This window comes from Gracilinanus agilis, chromosome 3 (assembly GCF_016433145.1).
Source record: "Gracilinanus agilis isolate LMUSP501 chromosome 3, AgileGrace, whole genome shotgun sequence".
Taxonomy (NCBI): Eukaryota; Metazoa; Chordata; class Mammalia; order Didelphimorphia; family Didelphidae; genus Gracilinanus; species Gracilinanus agilis.
This window is the reverse complement of record NC_058132.1, coordinates 48,144,110-48,169,678: the sequence shown is the minus strand read 5'-3', so window position 1 is coordinate 48,169,678 and position 25,569 is coordinate 48,144,110. Positions and strand designations below refer to the sequence as shown.

Sequence of the window (25,569 nt, the reverse complement as noted above, 5' to 3'; positions counted from 1 at the left end):
TTCACACCCAATATCTTATTTGACACTCCTATGCCTACCTATAGAGATACACAGAGGCTCATACTGCAGTGGGACCTGGACCTTATCATCCTGGGATTATCCATATCTTCATCTGGGCACTTGACAGTTTCCTTAGGGCACAAGCCAAAAAGATAATGTAAAAATTACCTGCTTAATCTTCCGACCATCATGTCCATGGACAAGCAGTACTTTAAAATATTTTTGTACTATTCATCCATCAGAAACAATTTTAGTACACTTCAATGTAAGACAGGCCTATACTTCCAATCTCTTCCAGAACTTACCCCTTCCCCTAAAATGATAAAAATGAAACTCAATAGGGAACCTAACTTGAGATAGAGACCATATTTGCCATTCCTTCCTGAAAGTCCTATGAGTGAAGTTCACAGATTCTTTATAAAATCAACTATAATATTCAGAATTTTTAAGGCACAGGGGAAAGCAAAGACTTTTTTGTCAAAGGTGCTGAGCACTCCATGAAAACCATCTTCAATGTGGTGCCAGTGAGCTGGCACCCCTTGTTCTTCCAATATCTTCTTGTACAACATTGTGTCATCCCGAAGGACATCAAACTCACAACTTATAAGCAAGGTCTCAGGGAGTTGGGCAATGATGTCCTTATCAGCAAATAGAGGTGAATTCATTGCCCAGAAGAGTTGTTTAGTTTCCAGGTAAGCACTCTCATTAAAAGGGCCAGGAGACTTGGGTTTGTAGTCTTTCTTTCTGAATCTCTCAGGTATGTTGTGGACATCCATCCTTTCCTCATACTCATCCCGCATCTCAGGGGGTAGATGGGCACCATTCAGGACAGCAGTTTTCCAAAAGAAGTCAATATCAAAACAATGGAATACACAGGTGAGGCAGACTCTCTTAGTGAGGAACAAGGTATTTTTATAATATTCATAGGAAGGCAGATGGAAATTAACCATCTGTATGAGGGGATAGATCAGAATCTGAGCTCTTATCTTAGGGAGGTCTGGTTTGGTCACAAGTATTTGGCACACAGAAGCCACTATTGTTGCTCCAGCACTGTCGCCACAGATGGTGACACATAATGGATCCACGCCATAAGTCTCCAGGTTCCTCAAGAAATGGACAGAAGCAGCCATGCAGTCATTTAAAGCAGAAGGGTGTCTGTGCTCAGGAGCCAGGCGGTAACTAAAGAAGAGGGGGAAAGCATGCCTTGTGAGACAGGATTAGCAGGTCAAGAAATCAGCTTAATTGGTGTTCTGAAGCCATCTTAAATTGTTCTTATCTGCATAAGAATGAGAAGAAGTGAGAGCTAAATAAACCTCAGAGAACAACTAACTTCAGTTCCACAGGATTCCATGGATAGATTTTAAGGGGTCTCTGAATTTTAATGGAGAAAATTACATTTTTATTTTTACTTACCTTTAACTGAAATTTGACATTTCTTTGAATTATTTTTAAAATGTTATTTAGAGAAGGGGTCCATAGGCTTCAATAGACTGCCTTAGGGGATATACCAAACAGGCAAAAACAGGTTAGAAATTCTTGACCTTATCCAATCACCTCATTTTACAGAATTCAGCAGAGTTGGTATTAGAGTTTGTTGTTTGAATACTGTTTTTGCTACTTGCTACCTGTGGGACCAAGGGTAAGTCACTTGATTTTCTAGGGTATAATTTCCATATCTGTAAAATGAAGGGGATTGGATTTGATGACTCCAAGGTTCTAAGGTTCTAAGTTTGAAAATCTAAGGTTCATTTATTGAATGTCTATTATGTTCTTGGTGCTGTGCTCATCAATGTAGATGCAAAGATAAAAATCAAAGTGTTCTTGACCTCAAGAACTTATACTCTAGAGCAGTGATTCCCAAAGTGGGCGCCACCGCCCCCTGGTGGGTGCTGCAGCGATCCAGGGGGGTAGTGATGGCCACAGGTGCATTTGGGGGCGGTGAATAACTGTAAGGGGGCAGGGATAGTATGTGACAGGGGGCGCTAAGTAATATTTTTTTTGGAAAGGGGGTGGTAGGCCAAAAAAGTTTGGGAACCACTGATCTAGAGGCTCAGTGGGGCGTGTTTATGTACAAAAGAGTAAGCAGGCCAGAAAGGGAAGTGTCATGGCTAAGATCCAACAGTCAAGAAATGGAAAAGCTTGTCCTGGGCCCTGTTCTTGTGTGAAATACAGTACTCTTTCCACTAGACCACACTGCTCAATCATAAGGAGTGAAAAGTAACTCCCTGGCTATTCAATAGCTAATGTGAATGGGAGAAATTAAAAAGAACAAAATGAAAAAAAAGCCTCCTTCTGCCCTGAAAGGATCTGTCTTATGACTGGAGAGGATTTTATTTTCATAAAAGTCAGCATGCTGCTGTTTTCCTTTTGTTTTTGTTTTTTTCTGAGAAAAAAAGTTATGAAGAATGATGGATTAATGTGTGACACATCCATGTTAGAATCAATACTGTGTATTAGTACCAAGGCAGAAAGAGCAGTAAGGGCAAGACAATGGGGGTTAAGTGACTTGCCCAGGGTCACACAGCTGGGAAGTGTCTGAGGTCGGATCTGAATTCAGGACTTCCTATCTCTAGGCCTGGCTCTCAATCCACTGAGCCACTTAAACTGCTCCCTAATGCTTACTGATTCATTGAATTTAGTCCTTTTGACCAAAGGTACATTTAAATATGTTGTTAGTGTGTCTGGTAACAACATAACCAAACTATAGATTCAGTTTGAAGAGAGTGAATAAACTGAATTTTCAAACCTAAAGTTAATTATGTATGACAAATTCCATGTCTTTCTTTTCAGTAACTGCCTTCTGCTCTCCCTGGACTACCAACAGCTATTTGGATCTTGCGGAAAAAAGGCTAAATTACTACAATTCCACCTTTTCCACTCAGAAAAATACTGGTGTCTTGCCTTCACATAGTGCATTTCATGCAGAGGACTGAAAACTTATTCCTCAGTGTGATCTCATTGGTCATTAAACTAAGATCAGAGTGACCATTTTCTGGCTCCAACTTTGTGCTTCCAATATGGGGGAGTGGAGGAAGAAGAGGCTAGAAATGTCTACTCTGCCTCCCTTTGAGCCACACAATGAGACCCTCCCTCAGCAACCCTCCACTTGTCAGGGAAAGTCCTCACCACACACCCATTCTTTGACGTAAATTGAGTCACAATGGTCATCCAGTAGGAGCAGATATAACATTAGGAAAAATTGTTAGGTAAGCAAGCTGAACTTGTCTTTGAGTACCTACTTCACAGGGTTTGTGGTCAACTATTAGACCAAGATCGTGGCTTGGTGATCCAAAGCCCACATAAAGCAGGCACAAGAATTGGGGAAGGCAGCGTAAGGCAGCTGTGGTCTAGATGTAGCCCAGAGCTACCAATCTGAATGAGGCTACAGAGAATAAAATGTGATCTCTGAATGCAATGCATCATTGGAATGATCACTCTGAGTTTAAAGAAACATGGCGAAAATTTCTATGAACTGACGCAGAGCAAAGAAAGCAGGGCAAGAAGAATACTGACTGGAAAGTTACATGTACATATAATTACAATGGCTACATTAGACCATTCTGCTTATTTTTTAATATGAAGGTAATGGGAATAGAGTATTTTTTAGGAAGTAACTAGTATGTCAAAATGAAATGTTTCAAATAAATAAACTGTATGGCCTCAAAAATATAATAAATTATGCTAGCTAAAATTTCTCCTAGCTTTCCAATAATAAAGAAGGGTGACTATTAGGTACCATATTTGTCATCTATAAAATATTCCCCCATTCTCTTAGGGTCACCCCTTATCAAGTTCATTTGCTCATAACAAAGGGTACATAAGCCTATGAACTTCTCAGAATGTTTATGAATTCATAAAGTAAAATACATTGGATTTCAAAGAAACTAATTATTTTGAAATACAGTTTAGCAGAATTTTTTCTTAAATTCAGGGACCCTAAGTGAAGAATCCTTAATCTAAGAAAAAGGATTCTCCATCTTTGACTGCTTTTAGGCCCTCCCTTCTTCTCCCTCCATTTTCCACTGCCTGTGCCAGCCTGACTACTTCCCTTCCTACTTACTTTTCCCCTTACTCACCCAATTGATAGAACCACTGAGTTAGTTTCCCTGGCCAAGAAGCAGCATAAGCTGTTGTAGGTGTCTGGAAAATAAAGAGTTTTCATTAGTAGAATATGGAGCGAGCTTCTCTCTCCTTCTCTCCAGCCCTCCCCCCCCGCCCCCAGCCCCTACTGCTGTTCTCCCACACTACTCATCCTGCAACCCCAGGACATACCAGGTACAAAACGGTGTGCCAAACATTGGTAATGCACATATTTAACTCAACTTCATGAGTCTGTTTCATTTTGTGAAATCTCTTTGTTGGTAGTTCTTTGTATAATTCCATCTTTCCTGTTTCTTTAAAAGGATAATACTTGGCAGGCTAGACCTACATGGTCTTAGAATATCCACGCAAAATATAACCAATTTTAGGTAGCCGATTCTTTTTAAGTTTAACTAGCTTGTTTTTTGGCCCTTGTGAAAAAAAGAAAATCCATTCATTGATTTGACTATGTTTTTTTTTTTCTTTTTTTCACTAGTCAATATGGCACCTTAGATTTTAAGGCCTTAAAGGGAAGTTTTATGTTTTTTCATCATACTCAGAAGATTGCCCACCCCAACTGATTGGTTTAAGATCGAGATGGATAGATAGTGTCAGGGAAGCAATGAACATGAGGTTGGACGACCTTCAGGATATAGTGAAAGATAGAAGGGCCTGGTGTGCTATATAGGTTCATGGACTATATAGTACTCAATGATTCGGCATTTGGGGGCTGGGAGAGTAGAAAGGAGAATCAAGAAAAACCTTCTACAGAAGGTATGATTTTAACTGAGTCTTGAAGCAAGCCAGGAAAACCAAGAAGTGGAAGTAAGTAATGCGAGCACTCTAGGTATGAGGAACCAGACATTAAGGCTGGGTTAGATCAATCACCATATCAAGTCTAGGATTCTGTGGATTCTTTTTAGCTTTAAAAAGCATTCAGCTTTTTTACCCAGTGGAAGAAAGTTCCAATTTAACACTTCCCAAAGCATGAGAATGCTGGCAATGTGACCAGCATAAGGGGAGCAGTGCCTAGGTGGATCTGATGCCTTTAGAAGGCCAAGGAAAACGTGATCTTACCCAGACTCCCAATAAGCATGCCCCCTCCATGGATGAAGATCATTCCTTTCCGGAGGCTTGCAGATGTTGCCTTTGGCTGATACAACCTCACAGGTACTGACCCAATGCATAAGTCCTTTACCACAAGCTTTGGGTCCATCTTGACTGGCACACTAAGAAGTACAAAGCGAATAAACGTCATCTCTGAGCAGATTCTCAGTTTTTCACAAATCTTCGCCTATTAGGGAAAAAGGGAAATCAAGCAGTCAAAAAGACAGATAAAGACTTTTCAAGCATTGCTGGATTATTCTGGCCAATTGTAATCACAGTCACTTCCTGGTTCTGATTCTGTGATATCATTTTTGTATGTTTGAAGTTAATTTTCTAGTACTAGTGACTGCTTTTTACAGATCCATCCATACTCCCTCACTCTATTCTCTACTTAACAAATATCACTCAATGGTTAGCCAGAATGTACACTGGAGAAAGAGGGGAATATTTGGATTTCTGTTCTTGCTTTTTCTTTTCATTAAAATCTCAGTATAAAAACTAATTATTTTAATTGTTCAAATGAAACAGGCAAGTTAATTACTTGTAGTTGGCATTGGTGAAAAAACACTGCTTAGGGCTTTAGCTGACAGAATTAAAATCACCACTGACTTCTCAGGAGTACCCTTTGAACTCTGATGGGCAGATATACTCTTGTTCTGTAGGACCTAACTCATTCATCAAGATTTGGAATATGGATAAACAGAGTTAAAACATGCTACATATGGAGCCTTAATTAAGATAAAATTGGTCCCTTTACATTTGTGGGGACCCTCTGGAGGAATTCTCCATCATAGACTTTGCATATTTTAACTTTGGAGAACCATTGAAGAAAACCTGATAAGTTGAGTTTTCTCTGTTTTAGACTATAGTTATTCAATCTCTCTCTCTCTCTCTCTCTCTCTCTGTCTCTGACTCTGTCTCTGTCTCTGTCTCTTTCTCTGTCTGTCCCTCTCCAGATGTGTTTTTCCTTTGCAAACAACACTTCCTTTTGAGGTAACTTTTGCACATTTTGCATGTTTGGGTATTAATAGCTATTATATTACTGAATCTTTGAAAAGTAGGGATTTCAACAGAGCCAAGATGACAGAGAAAGTATGCTGACCCACTAAACTCTACCAAATTACCCTCCAAACAACTTTAGTATAACTTCTCAAAACAAATTCAGAAGTGGCAGAACACCCAAAAGGACAAGGTGAAGCAGATTTTCAGCCCAAGATAACTTAAAAGTTTGACTCAAAAGGTCTATTGCACTAGGGTGGGATTGGAGGCAGACCAGCGAGCCAAGGCAGGCCCCACCTTGACAAGGCCATGCAGACCTTTGGAGGTGACTAAAATCAGTAGTAATGACTTCTAGAGTTCTTGGCCACAGATGGGAAGAAAGGTTGGACAACTGCTTAGAAGGACATTACAATGGTCCTTTTGCTAGATCTGGATGCAGGGCTCTGTTGCATTGCCCACACATAGATCCAGGTTGTAGTCCTGGGTCACAGTCCTAGGGTAAATAGGAACACTAGCACACACCAGTGGCCAAAGGGGAGCACAGCCCCCTGGTCACAGTTCCAGGGTGGAAAAGGGTGGCTGTGGTCTCTCAATGATCACAGCATAGGCCAGAGAATATAAAAAACACCTCTTCTTAGATTGTATCATCTTGGAAAAACTGAATACTCATAGATCTCCAGAGCTTGCTCTGAAGGCAACTGTGCAAAGAAACTAAAGCTTGAGACAGTGCTCCCTTCACTACAGGAACAGAGCATGCTTATTTTTTAAAGTTAAAAGACAAGGAAAAAGGCTAGAAACTGGACAAACGACTAAAAAAGGAAACTCAACATAGAAAGTTATTTTAGTGATGGGAAGACCAAAGCAGAAATTCAAAAGACAACAAAATCAATACTACTGAATCCAAAGCCTTCAGATAAAATATGAATTAGTCTCAAACCCAAAAAGAATTCCTATAGGAACTCAAAAATTTTTTTAATCAAATAAGAGATATACAAGAAAAATTGGGAAAGGAAATGAGAGTGATATGGGAAAATCATGAAAAAAAGTAGACAAGGTTGGTAAAGGAGGCACAAAAAATACTAAAGAAATTATCCTTAAAAAAAATAGGCCAATTGAAAAGAGGCCCAAAAATCAATTGAAGAGAAGAACTCTTTAAAAGGTAGATTTGGCCAAATGGGAAACAATGTATAAAAATTCACTGAGGAAAAAACTTCTTAAAAAGTTGAATTAGCCAAATGGAAAAGAAAGTATAAAATCTCACTGAAGAATGAAATGTCTTAAAAATTAGAATTGAGCAAGTAGAAGCTAATGAGTCTGAGAGACATCAAAAAACAATCAGCGGGGCAACAGGGTAGCTCGGTGGATTGAGAGCCAGGCCCAGAGACGGGAGGTCCTAGGTTCAAATCTGACATCAGACACTTCCCAGCTGTGTGACCCTGGGCAAGTCACTTGACCCCCATTGCCTACCCTTACCACTCTTCTGCCTTGGAACCAATACACAGTGTTGACTCCAAGACAGAAGGTAAGGGTTTAAAATTTAAAAAAAAAAAAACTATCAGGAAAAGTAAAAAAGATTAAAAAATATAAGAAAATGTGAAATATCTCATTGGAAAAACATTGGGAAAACTGAACTGGAAAATATATCTAGGAGAGATCATTGGACTACCTGAAAGCCTAGATATCTTTTAGGAAATTATCAAGAGAAACTTCCCTGGTATTCTAGAACCAAGGATAAAATAAAAAGTTGAATCCACCAATAAACTCCTGGAATAAATCCCAGAACGAAAGCTCCCAGGAATATTATAGACAATTTTCTGAACTCCTAAATCAAGAAGAAAATATTATAAGCAGCCCAAAAGAAACAATTCTAATATCATGGTGCCATAGTCAGAAAAACACAATATTTAGCAAATTCTACATTAAAAGACCAGAGAGCCTGGAGTATGATATTCCAGAGAACAAATGAACTAGGACTACAACAAAAATCACCTACCCAGCAAAACTGAGTATAATCATTCAGGGGGAAAAATGGGTATTCAGCGAAATAGACGATTTTCACACATTCTGATTAAAAGATCAGAGCTGAATAGAAAATTTGACTCTCAAATATAAGACCCAAGAGAAACATAAAAAGATATATAGGGGGAAAAAATCACAAGAGATCCAATAAGGTTAAACTGTTTATATCCATAAATGAGAATATGATTCTTGTAACTCTTAAGAACTTTATCATTATTAGGGCAGTTAGAAGGAGTATATAGAGACAGAGGACAAGGGTATAAGATAAATATGATTGGATGATATTTTAAAAATTAAATTAAAGGAGTAAAAAAGAGAAATGTATTGGGAGAAGGGAAAAGGGAAAAGGTAGAATGGGGTAAATTATCTCACATAAAAGAAACATGAAAGAACTTTTACAGTGGAAGGGAGAGGGGGATAAGAGGAAAAGGAAGTACTTGAATCTTACTTAATTGGAATTGGCTCAGAGAGAGAATAACATGAACACTCAGTTGGATTTAGCAGTTTATTTTACCCTACAGGTCAGTAGGAGGGAAATAGGATAAGAAAAGTAAGGGTATGAAAAAAGGAGGTGCATATTGGGCAAGGTAGTGGTCAGAAGCAAAATGCTTTTCAAGATAGACAGGATGAAAAGAAAGTAAAATAAATGGAGAAAAATAAAAAGGAGGGCAATACACAGTGAACATAATAGTAAAAGAAGTTTTTTTTACAAGTCTTTCTAATAAATGTTTAATAAATTTTCTGTTCAGCTCTGGTCTTTTCATCAGGAATGCTTGAAAGTCTTCTATTTCATTGAATGACTACTTTTTTCCCCTGCAGTTTTGTTGGGTAGGTAATTCCTGGTTGTAGTCCTAGCTCATTTGCCCTCTGGAATATATAGAGAAATGAGTCAAATATATAAGAATATGAACTATTCCTCAATTGATAAATAGCCAAAGGATATGAACAATCATAGTTCTCAAAGTAATTAATCTTGTGATTATAATCTATAATCATGTGAAAATGCTTTATTACAAACAAAACTTAATCCAGAGTTTTATTTATAGATTTATAAGCATTTATTAGTAAAGAGAAAAAAAAGGGTTTTCAGCCTTTCTAACTTTAGGTAAAAATCCGGTTCTCCATTGCAGCCAGCACTTTTAGCCACCAGAGTTTACAGCTCTACACTAATTTAAAAATCATAACACTTAAATAGAAATTAGTGTTTACACAAACAAAAAAGCAACCTTAATTATTTTTGCCAGCAAATAGAAAATGAATGTAACAGACAGGTCACCAAGAAGGCTTTACACATTTATGTTCATCACCTGACCATATTTTAGTCAGCATAATATCTTCTCTCCAGATTAAAAGACAATAGGTATGTTGTATCCCAATCACTATTAATTAGAAAAATGCAAATTAAAACAATTCTGGGGTAACATCCCATATCTATCAGATTGGCTATTCTGTCAGAAAAGGAAAATGATCAAAGTTGGAGGGTATGTAGGAAAAACTGAGATACTAATGCACCGTTGGGGAAATTGTGAGCTAATTCAACCGTTCTGGAGAGCAATTTGAAGCTATGTCCAAAGAAATATAAAACCATACACATCCTTTGACCCAGCAATACTATCATTAGATCTGTATCCAAAAGAGATTTTTAAAAAAAGGAAAAGGACTTATAAGTACAAAAATATTTATAGCAACTCGTTTTGTGGTGGCAAAGAATTACCATAATTGGAGAATGATTGAGTAAGTTGTAGTCTATGATTGTAAAAGAATACTATTGTACTATGATGAGCAGGAAGATTTCAGAAAACCCTGGAAAAACTTCACAAACTGATACAGAGTGAAATGAGCATAACCAGGAGAACATTGAATATAGTAACAGCAATATTGTATGATGAACAACTGTGAATACCTTATTCTCAGCAACATTTAATGATCTGAGACAACCCCACAGGATCTTTTTTTTTTTTAACCCTTGCCTTCTATCTTAGAATCAATACTGTATTTGGTTCCAAGGCAGAAGAGTTGTATAGGCTAGGCAGTGGGGGATTAAGTGACTTGCCCAGGGTCACACAGCTAGGAAGTGTCTGAGGCCAGATTTAAACCCAGGGCTTTCTGTCCCCAGGCCTGACTCTCAATCCACTGAGCCGCCTAGCTGCACCTAATCCCAAAGGATCTTGATGAAAAATTCCAGCTGCTTCCCGAGAAAGAACTGATGGAGTCTGAATACAGACCAAAGCATACTATGTTTCACTTTTTTTCTTCATTTTTTGTTCTTTTTTTCTACAAAAGGATTAATATGGAAAAATGTTTTACTTCATTCCACATTTAAAATCTATATCAAATAGCTTACCATCTCAATAAGGGGGCAGGAGAGGGAGGGAGAGAATTGGGGACTCAAAACTTTTTAATATGTTAATTGTTCTCACATGTAAATGGGGGGGGGAATAAAATTATATCAAAATAAAAAATTAGAGATTTTATGTACTTAAAAAATGTTTCTACCTTTCTTCTGCTTTAAGCAGACCTAAATTGTTTTCCATATTGTAAGATCCCTAAGGACTACAAGTATGTAGGATAAAGTTGGATTGTTGACTTAGAAATTCCATATAATCATGCCTTAAAGCGAATTCCCTTTTCAAGGCTGGATGACAACTAGGTGGCTGTGGATAGTTCTGAGCCTAGAGTCAGAAAGACCTGAGTTCTAATCATAGTGTTTAGCATAAAGCCTGGCACACAAAGTATGTTTATAATAAATTCGTGTTTCCTTCCTTTTCTTCGAAGCCTTACCATTGTATGGGAATAACATCATATTGTTTTCTTTAGATACTTACTCTGCCTACTTATGCTATTATTAACCCTAGAGTGACAGGGATCTTTTGGAGAAAACTTCTAGTGCCTTTTGTTATAGGGACCTAGAGGAAATTTGTCTAGACTTCAGATTGTCTATGGTACAAGGACCCATGGAGACATTTTGGTATGCTCTGTATAAAAATGGATACCTAGAACTTTTGTCCAGATCCCGGTTAGAATGATTTATACATTAAAGGAATTATGGAGGAGTTTTCACCCAGGATAGTTTAGTTTCTCACCTGAAGATGAAGGGGTGACTCAGATAACCCTAGGTACCTAATCCCTAGGGGAGAATTGTTTTAGGATAACTGTAGGAACTAAGCTTTCCTTCTGGAATGGAAAGCTTGATTTATTTTCTTCAATTTAGTCAGTAACCAAATTGCTTTGTGAGTATGGATCCAGAGGTAAAGGGATGTAGGGAATCCTGATCAAAAGAAGGTGAGGTTAAAGTGCTCTAGCCCACCAAGGATCCAGAGACTGAACATAATTACAACAGATTGCAATCTGTTTGACTTCTTGTCTGAGGGTGATGAGGTGATTTCCAGTCGACCCCAGGATTTAAATACGAATAGGAAGAGCTCCACAGGGGAAGGTAGAGGCCAGATTTATTTCTGAGGTAGGAAATTTATGTTATCTTTTTCTTTTCTTTTTTGCCTTTGGGTTGGAGAATGTCATTTTGTGTACCAAGATAGATACTTGTTAAATAGTAAACAAGATGTAATCTTTGATGCAATTTATAAAATGTTTGTTAAATCTGTATGAGTCTGTATTGGGGAACATTTGTTCTCTTCACCTGCACATAAATTATTCAGTTACTCTATGACTAGCCCTTGATATTTCACTATGACTAGCACTAGATTGATAATTAAATACCATATATCTTAGATCAAAGGCTTTTATAGAGCTGAAAGGAAGGCCCATATTGAGATCATCCAGATTTGGCTAGTATTGCAAGTAGTAAGATGAGAATTCTAAACCCTTCTTCTCCGATTCTAAATCTAGAACTCTTTCCATTACACCACCTTTTATTCACATGGCAATGTATGTTAATATATTTAACATTCAATACATGTTAACATATTTACAGATTAAAATAATTTTAAATGTCTATTGGGGAGTTTAGTGTTGTCCTGGCACATTGGAAGTATATCTTTCAAATGGAAAAGCAGTGAGAAGTATTATCCCTTTCTCTTATTCCCACCCATTCTGTTTCACTATCTCCAGAGTAAAATGGACTTCACATCATTTTCACTATGCTTGGGGAATTTGGAAATAATGTTGATTTTACTATGGTTGAAACTGCAGAGGCTTCTCCTTGACTGTGAGAAAGATGGCTCAAAAAGAAGCTGATTTTCAAAGTGAAGATAACATTATTTTCCAAGGAATGATCAACTGGGCCACATTAGAAAAGGACCTTTGACCTGAGTCAAAAAGGTTAACACATAGGAATCAACATATTGAAAAATACCAATTATTCTACAAACTGTATATAAATACATAGGGGTGGAAAAAGCAAATAGGATCAGAAACAGATAGAACTGTTCAAATGGGACTTCCTGATGTAGACCTTTTAACCACTAGCTATAGACCTTACAACAAGGGAGAAAAAGGAGGCAGCTTGTACCAGGCAAATCAAACTATCCCCACCATCTCCCTTCACGTATTCCCAAAAAATAGCCCAGGGTCCCAAAACAGAGAGAGTTGAAAATAACATTTCCCAGAGCACCATGCCAGCTTCTAGGTCAGTCCTCACAGCCATCATCTAGGGAGATAACTCCTATAGAGAGGAGGTCAACTGTGCCCACCAACTGCCACCCAACTTCCACCTATGAGGCAGAATAAGAGAGTGGCAGGAGACAGCATTGGCAGGCAAGTCATCTGATGATCACCTCCCCTCAGATCCTGGAGGAGGTAGCCTAGGATGCTGATCCAACAGCCTTGAGAATAGCAGTGCCTCCCAGACTGCTGATTCTGCTTCCAGCCTAGTCTCTTTTTTATTTTTTATTTATTTTTTTATTATTTTTAAACCCTTAACTTCTGTGTATTGCCTCCTTGGTGGAAGAGTGGTAAGGGTGGGCAATGGGGGTCAAGTGACTTGCCCAGGGTCACACAGCTGGGAAGTGTCTGATGTCAGATTTGAACCTAGGACCTCCTGTCTCTAGGTCTGGCTCTCAATCCACTGAGCTACCCAGCTGCCCCCCTAGTCTCTTTTTTTTAAAATTTTATTCAATTAACTAATTTAGATTATTTTTCCATGGATGCATAATTCATGTTCTTTCCCTTCCCTCCTCCCTCCTTCTTCCCTTCCCCCTCCAGGAGCCAATGAGCAATTCCGCTGGGTTTTACAAGTATCATTGTTCAGAACCTATTTCCATTTTATTACTATTTGCAATAGAGTGATCATTCAAAGTCAACATCCCCAATCATATCCCCATCAAACCATGTGATCAATCATATGTTTTTTCTCCTGTGTTTCTGCTCCCACAGTTCTTTCTCTGGATGTTCTTTCTCATAAGTCCCTCAGAATTGTCCTGGATCATTGCATTGCTGCTAGTAGAGAAGCCCATTAAGTTCAATTATGCCACAGTGTATCCACCTCTGTGTACAATGTTCTCCTGGTTCTGTCCAGCCTAGTCTCTTGTAGCCAGCATTTGGGGGAGAAATTACTGTGGAAAAGGAGCCTACCTTTCACACAGTTACCAATGCCAGCTGCCAAGCGACTGCCATGTTGCCCTGGGAATGGCAGTACCTCCAGAGAGTGGCTCTTTGCCTAAGAGTTGTAGGGAGTGGTGGTACCAGAAAGGCCCTGCTTTAAGCCCTCTCCTCAAGGCCTTCATCCTGGGAAGAAGCCCCTGTGGAGACACAGTCTGGTAACTGTTCCTGGTAGCTGCGGCTACTGAACACCCCAGACCCAGAAAAGGAAGTTCTTCTACTCAAGTCCTTGGTCTTGTCAGACAATTCACCATCAAAAGCTGATATGACTTAAACACCAGAAATCATGTTACTCTATACTTGGCCACTGTACCCTAAAGACCATGGAAACTTTCCATATGACTTGCAACTGGAAAATACTTCCTGCATGGGATTTTCTCCTGAGAATGTGTGTTCCTTGAGGACCAAGGCTATCTTATTTTTTTACTTGTATCTTGAGTATTTACTAGCATGCTTTGCACATAGTGTTTAAATAAGTAGTAAGTTTTTCAGACTTTCATCCACCATTGGACCCTGCCTTACCCTTATTCATTAATAAATGTAACAGTTATTATATCCCAGTGGTTATGCATTCCACCCAACATGAGAGGACATTCTAAGGCAATGCCAAACCTCTCCCTTAGCCCTGCCCCTTTTGTTTGTAGTTAAAGAGTATATATGGATTTACTTACTCAAATTCTTGGCTTCTTGACCCACATTCACTTGAAAAACAATCTCACTTCCCATATCTAGTACATTTTGAAGCAATTTACTTATAAAAATATGCTATAACTGTATATAATTGTATAACAGAATAATAGAATAAATAAAACTAATTATGTTAATTCACAATGCAAACTGTATGCCTGCAGACTAAGCAGCCAAGCAACAAACAAAACAATCCAAAAAAATTATTTTTGTCTGTAGGCAAGCCAGAAACCCAGGAGTTGAGGTATATATAGCTCAGAGAAGAACCTCATCCTTATCCAGAGGAAAGGCAGAGACACAACTTATTCCGTCACCTGCTTACTATGACAATTCATGTCAGTGAGATCACAGAACTATTTGAGTGACAAATATTCTCTCATTTTATTCCTACAAAAATTGTAGAAGATTGGCACCACTATAATTCTCATTTTACAGATGCTGCGAGGTTAAGAGAGTTTAAGGGACTTGTGCAGACACGCAGTTAGAAAGTCTCTGAGACAAGATATAAACCTCATAACTTTCTTATTTCCATTCTAAAATCCTTGAACCCTAAAATTCGGCTACTAGGAATATGCCCCAAGGAAGTCATTGATAAGAGAGCCCCCTATATTCAAAAACAAACAATATAACCAATTGCCTGAAACTCCTCTTCATCAGAGTGCAAGGTATTCCAAATATAGCAGTCTGATTACTGGGGTGTTACCCAAGGCCTCAGAAACCTCCAAGAAGGCCCTTCCTTGGCGGACTTGGAGTCTGCTACATTACTTAGTATTTGCTTTCTCTACTCCCTGCCCTTCAACTCACAGAAACCAACATCTTAGCAGCGTCTGAGAGGCAAAGGGGTAAACTCACCCAAATTATCACCAGTAGAAAGAGACAGTGTAGGGTGCGGAGCTTAATTGTGTGGCCAATGGCAGCAGGGATGTCTGTGTTAAAGAAATGCTCATAAATCACCCATAGTACAATTCCCAGGTTAAAGAGGGAAAATGCCAGGATGAGGAAGAGCAGCAAAGTCATCACACTGCTTTGCCTGTGAGTGAGGCTGAGAAGGAGCTTCTCTTTGGAAATTCTTTGACAGGGAGCTGGTGTCTTTATAAGTTCCCACACTTTTGCTTCTTCGCCCAATTTCCCTACAGGCAATAGCTTTGCCAAGTCTTTAAGATGAATTTATCTTGAATTAATTAGACCAGAACTACCTGATCGAATGAGTCAATCAATGTACGTTTATGAAGTATTAATTGCTAGCCCAGTGTCAGGTACTATGCTAAATATATTGAGTGACATAAAGAAAAGCAAAAGATAGTTCTTGCAAAACAAAGGTAGCTCCCAGTCTAATGAGGGAGACAGCAAGTGATCAACTAAGTACAAACAAGATATATACAGGATAAATTGGAGATAGTCATTAGAGGGAACACACTAGAATTAAGGAGGATTGGGAAAGGCTTCTTGAAAAAGTTAAGATTGTGTCTGGAATTTGAAAGGAAACAACATGGTAGAACTGAGGAGGGAGAGAATTCCAAAACTGAGGGACAGTCAGGTGAAATCAGTATCCTAAGTGAAGCCCAGCTTCTCCTGGATCAGAATTTGTCAGGGAACATTAGGCCCAAAGGAAATCCACTCTTAGTACACTGGAAGGAAAGCTACAAAGTCTTGAACTGGTCATTCATAAGATCTAAAATTATAGCTCTAGAGCTGAGGGCCCACAGAGACTATCAAGTCTAACTTTTCACTATTTACACAGTCTGTTTTTTAAAAAATGAGTTTTTATTGTTTTTTCTGTTTCTTATATACCATAATATCCCATGTATTCTTCGCTCTCCCCCTTTCAAGAGCTATCCCATTTGACAAATTGGTTTTTTTAAGAGAAGAAAAATAAAGTTAGCACAACTGATTTGTATATTGAGAAAGTCTGAAAGCATATGCAGTAAATGAATATGAACCCCCTGACTCCATGAAGGAGTAGGTTGGGAGTATCTTCTCATATCTCTGTAAGTCCTGCTTCTTGATCTTTATAATTTTGTTACACTGATTGTTTTTTGGTAAGTCATTGTCCTTTCCATTTACATTGTTGTAGGTACTATCTATATTGTTTTCTTGGCTCTGTTTTACTGTGTACCTGTCTATATAGGTCTTCCCATGCTTCTCTATATTTGCACACATAATTTCTTACAACTTAATAATATTCCACTATATTCATGTAACACCATTTATTTAGCCATTCCCCAATTGAGAAGCATCTACTTTGTTTACAATGCTTAGTATCACAAAAAAGTGCTACAGTAAATATTTAGAAGTATATGGGGATTTTTTTTCCCATTACCAATGTTTTCCTTGGGATATGAGCTCAGTAATGGAGTCTTTGGTTCAAAGGGTATGGATATTTTATTTTTATTTTAGTTACCTACTTTCCAAAATGATTGTAACATTTCACAGGCTTCCCCAACAATCTAGTAATGAGATTATATTTCCATAATCATTTCAATGTTGAGTGTTGCCATTTTTGGTTATTTTTGCCAATTGTGAAGGCATAAGATAAAAAATAGGAGTTGTTTTGATTTTCATTTCTTTTTTTGCTGTTGATTTGGAGCATTTTTTCCAAGTGGTTGTGAATACTTTGTACTTATTCTTTTGAGAAGTTTTTGTTCAAATCCTTTGACCATTCATCTATTGGAAAATCGCTATTAATATTATATTTATTAATTATCTGTATATCTTGGATGCCAAACCTTTACCAGACAATTTTTACATATATTCTTTCCTATTGGACCACTCCCCTTGTCATCCAAGAGGCATTAATAGTGTCTTTTCAGTTTTGAGAGATCAGCTATCATTTTTATCTTTTCTAATTGTCTCTATTTCTTGTTTAGTTATGAATACATCTCTTATCCATTGCTGTTAAGAGGTACACTACCTGTTTCTCTTCTACTTTTTTAATAGTTTAATATTAAGTCCATATATCCATTTAAAATGTATTGTGGAATGTGGTATAAGGTGCTGGTTTAGCAGAGTTTCTGCCAGACTGCTTTCCAGTTTTGCCAGAATGTTTTATCAAAGAGGAATTTTTTCCTAGGTATCTTATGTTTTCTACTTTATCAAACTCTGTATTATTGAGTTCTGTGTTTCTGATTATCCCTTGTCTGGTTTGTTCCGTTCATCTGTCTCTATTTTTTAACCATGACCCAGTTGGTTTTGATTAGTGCTGTTTTTGATATAGTTTGAGATCTGAAAGTGCTGTTCCCCCTTCGAACTTACATCTTTTCTTCATTTCCCTCGATATTCTAGATCAGTGATGGAGAACCTATGGCACAGTTACCAAAGATGGCATGCAGAGTGCTCTCTGTGCGCACTTGGCCATCCTCCTTCCGCACCCCTACCTCCAGTTTGTTATTAGAAAGGCAGAGGGACTCAGGCAGAGCTGCTCCCTTCCCCTCTCCACCACGCCTGATGACATTTTTTCTCATTACCCTCTGTCCAGCAGCCCGATGGGAGTGAGAGCACTGGTAAGGTGAGTGGCTCACAGGTGCTTGGGCCACTCCCCTCCCCCTCTCTACTCTGGCTGAGGACAACATGTAAATAGAATTTGAAAAGGAGGAGATATGGATCCACCCCCAAGACATGATGAAGTCCAAAGGAGTGCAGCCAGGAGAGAGTGGAATTAAATGCTGAGGAATTATAATCAAGTTGCCACAACACTATTTAGCAATGTTATAAATGAAAGAAAAGGTTGAAATAGGATATACTGAGGCAAAAAAAAATTGACAACCAAGAATATAATCATTATTATAAACATTTATATAGCACCTTAAGGTTGGCACTTTACAAATATCTTATTTTATCCTCATAACAACCATGAGAAATAGGCTATTATTCCCTCCGTTTTACACACGAGGAAACCAAGGCATACAGAGGCTGAGAGGCTTGCCCTGAGTCACACATCTTGAGTCTAAGGCAGGATTTTAACCCAGGTCTTATTGGCTCAGGTCCAACTCTATCTACTACACAACCTGGCTGCCTTGCTATATAAGAATAATTTATCCTGCAAAACTGAGTTTAATCCTATGAAAGGAAAAAGGAACTAAAAGAAAAGAAACATTTCTGCTGAAAAAAATCTAAGCTACATAGACTCTCTGAAACAGAACACAGAAAAAAAGGAAAACCTAGATAATTTTTATGATCAAATTTTTATATAAGCAAAACCACCATATAAATACATAATATATATAACATATATAATATAAAACATTTAAATAATGTAAATGTAAATAAGGAAGGCCCAAACTTCTTGACTGAACCAGTCAATCAACTGAAGGTGTAAACTGAAGCAAGTCCATAAACAATTTGAAAGGTCATTTGAGGAAATGATGCCACACAGGAAATTATTAATTGGTTGGAAGAATCAGATTTCCTCTCTAGGCCTCTGTGAACATAAGAGTTCTAATATTCCAATAGAACATTCTAGCAATAACTCACTCCAGTGTTTTTTGAAGGGAATTGCCCTAAGATGGAAGAAAATCGAATTCTCTTTGTGTCTCTGCTTTGGTCTGCCACAGTCTCCCTCTCTGATACAGCTTGCCCCAGGGACCAGGCTCCCAGTGTGGGAGAAATATCTTGAACTAGTTGTTCTTACTCCTCCACTTTCTTACTCACCCATTTCCAAAATCTAATTTACTCTGGCTGCCTAGATAATTGGCAAAGAGCACATTAGGTGATGGCTCTGGAGTGATAGTGCTAGAAACTCCACATTCCCTCAGGGTTACCCTAACCCTGAGGAAAACAACAGCCTACTATAGATCTTCTGGAGATGGGACCGCCAAAAGTGAGTGGGAGTGTAATGTTGGGAGGAAGAGGGGGATGACCCCAGAGAGCCAGGTACTACATTTACAAAATAGAGGCGGAAGAAACCATTTCTCCCTTCAGATTTCCACTGTCTTCAAAAAATTGAAGACAGGTCAAAAGAAAATCAAATTCAGGGAATAGATGTGATTTAGGCTTGTTTTATTTCCTTTAAGAGAGTAAAAAGAAGAATGGGAAGAGAAATACACTAAGAGAAAATATGCAAGAAGAAGAACCTATTTCTCATATTTGGAGCTTGTTAAAAGAAGAAAAAGCAAATATAGAGTTGGAGGTACAGAGAACAAACATTTCACAAACTCCAGCCTTAGCTGAATTGGAAGACTGAACAAATACTTACAAAGAGTTTAGCATAAACATATATTAAATTAAGCAGAGAAATTGCCAGAAATGGATAGATAGAGAAGAGAGATTTAAGAGAATAGAATAAAGGGAGGAAAGAGTCACAAGCAAAACACATTCAAACTACATAGGGCTCATCATACAGGAGGATTAAACAAACAAACAAACAAACAAAAGGAGTGAGAGTAAATTATTTGGGCTTAGACTGAGTAAAAGAAAGAAGCACATGCTTCATCTTTTTTAAAAAAAAAAAGCTTGTACAGAATGAAGTAGGAGCCATAGGGGATATAGTGGCTATTATCTAGACTCCCTTTTTCATGTGGACCCTATAATATCTATTGTGATGGTTCTTAGCATTGAAACATACCGATGATGTACTACTGACCCACATTAATTCTCTTTTTCACTGTTAGGTAATCTGTATATCTACCCATCTTCTAGTTTTTCGTGCCATTATGATTGTTTCAAAGCTCAGTGTCTCATACCAGGGTAGCAATTTTAACATTGGTTCTTAAAAATAGTAGCCATATCATTGACTTAGAAGATACTTCTCCTAGCTTCTGGTTGTGGGATGTTGGAAACTGCAGACCCAGGTCAAGGTTGATATCATCCATGAAATTTGGCCAGACCATACTTTTATTCTCCTCCTAGAATTCAACAGTCCGCAACCTTTTTGGCCGTGAGAGCCATAAACACCTGTGGAAGCAGGAGGATGGAGGTGGAAAGTGCTGGAATATGGGGTGGGGGCTGAAGGGCCCCCTGGGGCACATCCTGGGGCTCTGCCCAGACTGGCCATTGGGGAGGTGGAGTCAGATATGGCTCAAGAGCCGTACGTTGTCAGCCCCTGCCCTAGATCATTGTCTTCTTGTGGTGGAGAGATTTGCTTAGTTCAATGAAACTGAGCTTTGCTGTGCAGTTACCCAAGACATACAGATCATAGTAGAAAGTTCTGACAAAAGGTGATCCCCTGGAGAAGGAAATGGCAAACCACTCCAATATCTTCACCATGAAAACCTCATGAATAGTATTAAAATGATAAAAGATATGATACCAAATGATAAGCCCATCAAGTTTTAAGGAGTCCAACACACTATAGGGAAGAACAGAAGACAACTACAGTTAGCTCTAGTACTAATGAAGCAGCTGAGTGAAAGCCAAAGAGAAGCTCACCCATCTGTAGATGTGTCTAGTGATGAAAGTAAAGCCCTATGCTGTAAAGATCAATATTACATAGGGTCATCGAATATAAGAAAACTATGAATCAAGGTAAACTGGGTGTGGTCAAATAGGAGATAGATTAAACATGGGTATCTTAGCTGTCAGTGAACTTAAATGGATGGGAATGAGTGAATTTAATTCAGGTGATCATATATATACTAACTATTATAAGTAAGAATGCCTTAGAAGTGGAGTAGTCCTCATGGATAATAAAAGGGTAGGAAAAGCATGTACTGGGCTATATGATCTCAAAAATGACAAAACGATGTCTGTTTGAATCCAAGCCAATCCAGTGAACATCACAGTAATACAAGTCTATTCTCTAGCCACTGATGTCAAAGTGGATCAGTTCTGTCTTCTAGAAATAACACCATAGGGGTTTGGAATGTTAAAAGTAGGAAATCAAAAGATAACTGGATTAGCAAGTATGGCTCTAGAGTACAAAATGAAACAGAGCAGAGGCAGAGTTTTGTCAAGAAAATTAGCTGGTCATAGCAAATACTTTTTCAACAACCTTAAAGGCAACTTTATACTTTGACACAACTAGATAGTCAACATCATATTCAGATTTATTATATATATTTTTAGACAGGGTGGGGAACATCTGTAAAGTCAGCACAAGGCCTGGAGCCAACTGTGACTCAGATCATGAGTTTCTTATTGCAAAATTTAGATTTAAATTGAAAAAAGTAGGGAAAATAATCAGGTTGTACAGGTATGGCCTAAATAACAACCTTTATGAATTTTAAGTGGAAGTGGTGAATAAATTGAAGGGATGAGATTTGATAAATATAATGCCTGAAGAACTTAGACAGGGTTTCACAATATCATATGGGAGGCAACAACAAAAAACATTCCAAAGAAAAAAAGAGCAGGAAAGTAAAATGCCTGTCTGATGAGATTTTACAAATAGCCAAGTTAAGAAGAAAAGTGAAAGGGAACAATATGTGGAACTGAATGCAGAATTCTAGAGAATAGCAAGAAGAGATAAGAAGGTTCTCTTAAGTGAGCAATAAAAAGAAAAAGAAGAAAAAATAATGGAAAAGAAAAGGGATCTCTTTGAGAAAATTAAGAGATGCCAAGGAAACATTTCATGCAAAAATGGACATGATAAAAGTAAGAAGTAGTAGAGACTTAATAGAAGCAGAAGAAAATAAGAAATGGTGATAAGAATATATAGAAGAACTATATGAGGAATAGCTAAACATCACTAATAATTATAATGATGTGGTTACTGATCTAGAGCCAGACATCCTGAAGAATGAAGTCAAGTGGATCTTAGGAAGCATTGCTAATGTAAGGCAAGAGGGGGTGATGAAAGAATTCCAGCTGAGCTATTTAAAATTCTAAGAGATGATACTGGTAAAATGCTGTACTCTATGCCAACAAATTTGGAAAATTCAACAGTGACTACTGAAATAGAAAAGATTAGTTTATATCTCAATCTTAAGAAAGAGTAATACCAAAGAATGTTCATATTACCAAACAATTGCTATCATTTCACACAGGTTATTTCAGCAAGGTTACACTTAAGATTGTGAAAACTAGGCTTCAACATATATGAACTAAGAGTTACCAGAAGAGCAGAATAATTTTTGAAAAAGCATAGGAACTAGAGACCAAATTGCTAACATTCACTGGATTATGGAAAAAAGCAAAGGAATTCCAGAAAAACATTTATTTCTGATTTTTTAACTGATGATTTTAACATTAAAGTCTTTGACTGTGTGGATCAGAACAAAAATGTAACAAGTCCTCAAAGAGATGGAAGTGCGAAATCATCTTACTTGTCTCTTGAGGAACCTGTATGAGTGGCCAAGGAGCGACAGTTATAATCAAATATGTAACAACTGATTGGTTAAGATTGGAAAAGAGTCCCTTACCACTCTTCTACCTAGGAGCCAATACACAGAAGTTAAGGGTTTAAAAAAAAAAAAAGATTGAAAAAGAGTATATGCTTAATTTGTATGCAGAGTATATCATGTGAAAAGCCAACTGGTTGAAATCATTTCTCTTCAGAGCACTCAGCATAATGTTGTAGTTATCCTCAACTCTTTCTTTTCACTTGTATACAGTCAGTTGTTAAATCTATTTATTTTGCCCTCACATCCATCCTCTTTACTCCACTCCCATAACAATAATCCTAGTTCAGGTACTTATAATTTTTCATCTGGAACTTTTCAAAAGACTCCTTCTTGATGTCCTGACCTCTAGTCTCTCCCCTCTCTAATATGTGCTCCACAGAGCTGCCAGATTGATATTCCTAAAGCTGTTCTTGAATCTCTATGGATTCCCAATTGACTAGACGATTGCTGCCCACAGAGGGCCTGTATTTGAATCATCTTAGCACAAGGACAAGAATCACATCATGAAAAGAAATTTTATTAAAGATGAGAGAAACAAAAAAAGATTAAACCAGGGAATTCATGCTCATAACAGCAAAGGGAAGCCCACAACAAAGTCCTTAGGAAACAGCCACCTCTACTGGAAATTTATAACATCTCTGACTCAAACTGAATGGAGTCTTCAGTGAGTTAACTAGGGCAGCACTTTCTATTCAGAACACACTTAGGTATACAAGTCAAAGAATAAAGTAGGTGTAGTAGGCAGTTTTTACCACAACTTTGTCTTCATTCTTCTGGACTACCATTGCATTGATTGCAGTTCTTAAACCTTTCAAAATTGTTCTTCTTTATGGGATAGTTTTTATATAAATTGTTCTTCTTGTTCTACTTATTTGACTCTTTTATTAGTTCATACAGGATTGCCTGATTTTTCTCTAAAATCATGTATTTTATTAGTTGTTATGACATAATAATATTCCATACATTTGTTTAGTCATTTCTCTCAATTTATGTGTCCCTTTAGTTTTGTTTCATTTCTTTTGGCTACTTTCTAAAGAACTGTGTTCCAAGAAAAAATATTCCCACCAAGTTCATGTGATAAGTAACTGCTGCTGAATAATTCCATCCTAACGCAGAGATTCCTTAAGCACAGGTTCAGGACTTATAAAAATATCCTTAATCTTTTATTAAAATTCCAACAAAGCTTTTTATAGACTAAGATTATGTCAAGAGATAAATAACTTTTTTTAAAGTAGCAATCTCATACGTTCTTTTTAGGCCTTAAATGGTTAAAAATTCAGTCATAATCTCTTACTTCCTCCAATATCATTAAGGTTGAACAAAGTGAATTAAGCAGATTTAAGTAAACAACCAAATTACAGCTTCAAACACTGAGTTTGCAAAAATTGATGTTATAAAAGTGCAAGGCTAAATTTAAAGAACTCACAGAGGGCTAATTAGGAGGGGAGATTTAGAAGCCAAAAGGTTTAACCATAAGGTTAAAGTTGATTGGATCCTTCTACAATTCAAGTTAGTTAGATCCTCTTGGGAGGGTTTAATTAATAATTTGTGGATGGAATCCTCCTTTTCCTCTCTTTTAGTTTCTTTTCTCAACAATATAAAAAATTTTCCCTTAATACTAATCATTCATGAGTCAGATTTTAGCCATGTGGGGTCACTATTAATAGGCGACAGGCTTTGGTCAGTCAGATATCCAGGAGAAATGTCTCTGAGCCTCATATAATAAAAACTAATAAAAGGAAATCAAAATTATCATAACTGCAAAAAATATTTTTGTAAGCTTTTTACCCTTTTTCTCTTCTTTTGATCGCTATTATTGTGAGGAAGTTTTCCCCATAAGACTATAGAGTATATGCCTAGTAGTGGTATCACTGTCAAAAATGTATACACACTGTAGTGACTTTTTAGGCATAGAATCAGATTTTTAGCCTACATTTCCAGGCTTATTGCACTTTATCTTACTTCCTGCACTCTATGTTCCATTCAAAATGAACCATCAACAATCAACATGCTTTTATTAAGTATCTATCAAGTGATACCAAAAAAAAAAAAAAAAGACAAACATCCCTGCCCAAAGAGCACATGCAAGTAGATTTATTATAAACACATAAATTGCAGATACAAGGTAACCTTGGGATATGAGGTAGTTAACAGCTGGATGGGGACCAGGAAAGTTTTCATGCAAAGAGTGGAACTTGAGCTGGGATGTGAAAGAAACCAGGAATCTAAAGGAGCAGAAGTGAAAAGAAAGTGTGTCTTATATGGAGAAAAGGTGGGGGAATTGTGAGGCTCAACTAAAATAATGGATATAAAGCACTTTAGCTGTAGAGTGCTATATAAATGCCTACTGTTGTTGTTAACTAGTCACTAGTCCTCCAGTCCGAGGACTCCATTCCCAGATCTTTCTGCGGAGGGTAAAAGTTGCTACTGACCTTTATAGAACAGTACAGGAGTGTGCTGGTAAAATGTTTAACCACCAAACTCTCACACACACATTTCCAACTTTAATCTGCATCATTAGCACTTTCTTCAGATTAGACCATCAACAAAGCAGTAAGTCAAGCCCTGATTTATGGTAGTATTTCTGGTGTAAACACTCACACTGAAGCTGGTTTGAGCCCTTCCCTGGAGTGCTGCTGCCAAGAACAGCACACTGAGATAAGAGAATGGAATGTTCTGTGGCCAATGCAACAAGAAGGCCAGTCTGGCTGTTCCAGACGATGCATGAGAAAAGAAAGTATATGAAGGCTGCTGTAACAGACTAGACAAGATATTGCAAGCGGTCAAGCTAGCCTACGTTTTGGAATTGGCAGGACCCCAGAACGAATGCTAGTTGGCCTCAGGG

At 37.7% G+C, this 25,569-nt stretch overlaps 1 protein-coding gene across 1 annotated transcript; it reads right to left on the bottom strand.

The window, feature by feature from the left end:
* Nucleotides 1–404: 404 nt before the first annotated feature.
* Nucleotides 405–15,465, bottom strand: LOC123239837 (arylacetamide deacetylase-like 4). The gene is made up of 4 exons (XM_044667158.1): nucleotides 15,301–15,465; nucleotides 5,158–5,374; nucleotides 4,077–4,140; nucleotides 405–1,179 (listed from the first exon to the last, which is right to left on the bottom strand). The coding sequence occupies exons 1-4, from the start codon at nucleotides 15,463–15,465 to the stop codon at nucleotides 405–407; spliced, it is 1,221 nt and encodes a 406-aa protein (XP_044523093.1).
* Between the last annotated feature and the right edge of the window lie 10,104 nt (nucleotides 15,466–25,569).

Bases quoted from the DNA above. Each gene is read 5' to 3' on its own strand.
- LOC123239837 (XM_044667158.1), bottom strand. From the start codon at position 15,465: ATGACTTTGCTGCTCTTCCTCATCCTGGCATTTTCCCTCTTTAACCTG. The intron at 4,141-5,157 runs GTAAGATCACGT...TTTATTTTCCAG, and splicing joins CATGCTTATTGGGAGTCTGG to ACACCTACAACAGCTTATGC. The intron at 1,180-4,076 runs GTGAGTAAGGGG...CCTCTTCTTTAG, and splicing joins TCAGTGGTTCTATCAATTGG to TTACCGCCTGGCTCCTGAGC.